At 38.5% G+C, this 2,134-nt stretch overlaps 1 protein-coding gene across 1 annotated transcript; it reads right to left on the bottom strand.

Moving 5' to 3' along the window:
* Window positions 1-746: 746 nt before the first annotated feature.
* On the bottom strand, window positions 747-1,277 carry LOC115717669 (uncharacterized). Its single transcript, XM_030646651.2, has one exon. It carries the CDS (start codon window positions 1,275-1,277, stop codon window positions 747-749), a length of 531 nt encoding a protein of 176 aa, XP_030502511.2.
* Between the last annotated feature and the right edge of the window lie 857 nt (window positions 1,278-2,134).

The raw sequence follows: 2,134 nt of genomic DNA, 5'->3' as shown, positions 1-2,134 counted from the left end.
GGTCAAGCTCGAAGGAGATCATCCTTTGCTTACTATTCGCCAGATAGAAGCTATAGATTCCATGTTTATGCTAGCGCTCCCACTCAATTGCACTACCGTGTTCCCAAAAAGTACGTATCACCCTGACCTAAAAGTAGGCTTAACTAACAATTCAAGGAACATGAATAGCCTTTCAAGATTGAGCCTAATCATAAAAGGATTAAGATCATTTGATCTAGGATCAACTAGGCGATATTGACTTGAATAGATTTTACGGTAAGTTTAATAAATCTAAGTCAAAGTTCAATATCGGTCCCTTCTGATGCATACTCTATGCATCCAACCTGAGCTTTACTTTAACCAATGTTCTGGAAAGAACATAGTATTTCTCCAAATACAAGTAAACTCTTGTTGTAGATTATCATATCAGTAAAACCCTGTGTCTGATAAATCTAGGAAACTTTATTCACATAGTCATGTTTACTTTCCAATGTGTTGACGGCACAATAAACAGGATCAAGTATGTGAAAAGGGTTTCAGATGAATTTATACATTATGTACATATAATCATGAAATAAATCATGTGAACCATGCAACATTAAATGTTATTTCTGATCTATATTAATAAGTAAATCTTATTATATTGAAATGAGTTTTATTTAGGGCATAAAATCCAACACTCCTTTACCCCTAAAGCCTCAACAACCTCACCTGTGTAATTCCCATGGTAATATCTGGGAATAAAGTCAATAATTTGGCCATTCGAATCACGTGCAACCGCACCAAACCCATAGGAAATTTTCCTTCTCAAATATTGCACCGTCGACATTGATTTTAACCGTATTAGAAGCAGGTGTCGTCCATTGCTTAATGTTACTACCATCATGCAAAAGAGAGGATGATAATAAACATGTTTTATCTTGAGCTTTTTGCCAATGATCAAGAGTAACCCAAGCTGAAGTGAGTATTTGAGTAGAAGAGGAAGCTTTTTTATCCCAAACTAAGGTGTTTCTTGCTTTCCAAAGAGCCCAACAAATCATAACCTCACAGCAAATAACATCATCATCATCATATCTATTAAACACACTGTCAAGCCAGTGTCCAATAGTACCATTCGAATCAGCGTGAGGGATCAAATCAGCTTTGTGCCAACAACTTAAAGCAAGACGACAGCTGAGAAGAATATGAGAAGCTGTCTCGACATGTTGAAGGCAAACAGGACAAGTTGGGGAAATACTTACACACTTAGTAACTAGCTGGAGGCAAGTAGGAAGAGCATCAGATACTGCTCTCCACATGGAGTTCTTCACTTTAGGTGGTATTTTAAGGTGCCAAAGTTTGTGCCAGAATCCTGAATTGTTCACACCAGGCCGAGTATTTTTCTAAAGTTGTAGCATGGAATAAGCAGATTTTACGGCGTAGACGCCTGTTCTATCACCAGTCCATGACCAACAATCTTCGACAGCAGCAGAACTAAGGGGGATTCCAAGAATTAAATCCGCATCCCGAGTGTTAAACATATCTTTGACAAGAGAGACATCCCAGCTTCGAGTAGAAACATCAAGGAGAGAACTAACCATGTACTCATCAAGGCCCGGTCTTGTAGTAGAGACATAGGGGTTGATAGGATCAGGAAGCCAAGGTTGTTTGAGAATGTGTGTTGAAGGCCAAGTACCGATAGTTATTCTATCCCCAAGACGAACCAAATGTTGTGCACTCCAAATACTATGCCAGACAAAACTAGGATTATTACCCAATTCAGCATTTAGGAAATCAATGTGAGGATAGTATTTTGCTTTATAGACTTGACTAGCAAGAGAAGATGGTGAACATAAAAATCTCCAACTTTGCTTAGCCAACATGGCAATGTTGAAATCATGGAGATGGCGAAAACCCATGCCCCTAGAGTCTATAGGTGTAGCCATACGATCCCAAGGCATCCAAATGATGCCTTGACCATTGGAACTTTTTGTTTTCCACCAAAAGTTTGCCATAATTTTCTCAATGTCTTGACAAATACCCAACGGAATGAGGAATACACTCATAGCATAAGTTGGGAGGGATTGGATGACAGTTTTAAGCAAGATTTCTTTCCCAGCACGAGAAAGGAATTTACCATCCCAACTGTTAATTCGGTTAATAATCTTGTTCTTAA

The sequence above is a fragment of the Cannabis sativa genome, chromosome 5 (genome assembly GCF_029168945.1).
Source record: "Cannabis sativa cultivar Pink pepper isolate KNU-18-1 chromosome 5, ASM2916894v1, whole genome shotgun sequence".
In the NCBI taxonomy this organism is placed as follows: Eukaryota; Viridiplantae; Streptophyta; class Magnoliopsida; order Rosales; family Cannabaceae; genus Cannabis; species Cannabis sativa.
The sequence above is the reverse complement of the archived record's forward strand: the minus strand, read 5'-3'. Positions and strand labels throughout refer to the sequence as shown.

What these genes read in the sequence shown, in the direction of transcription:
- LOC115717669 (XM_030646651.2), bottom strand. Translation starts at nt 1,277, where the DNA reads ATGTGGAGAGCAGTATCTGATGCTCTTCCTACTTGCCTCCAGCTAGTT.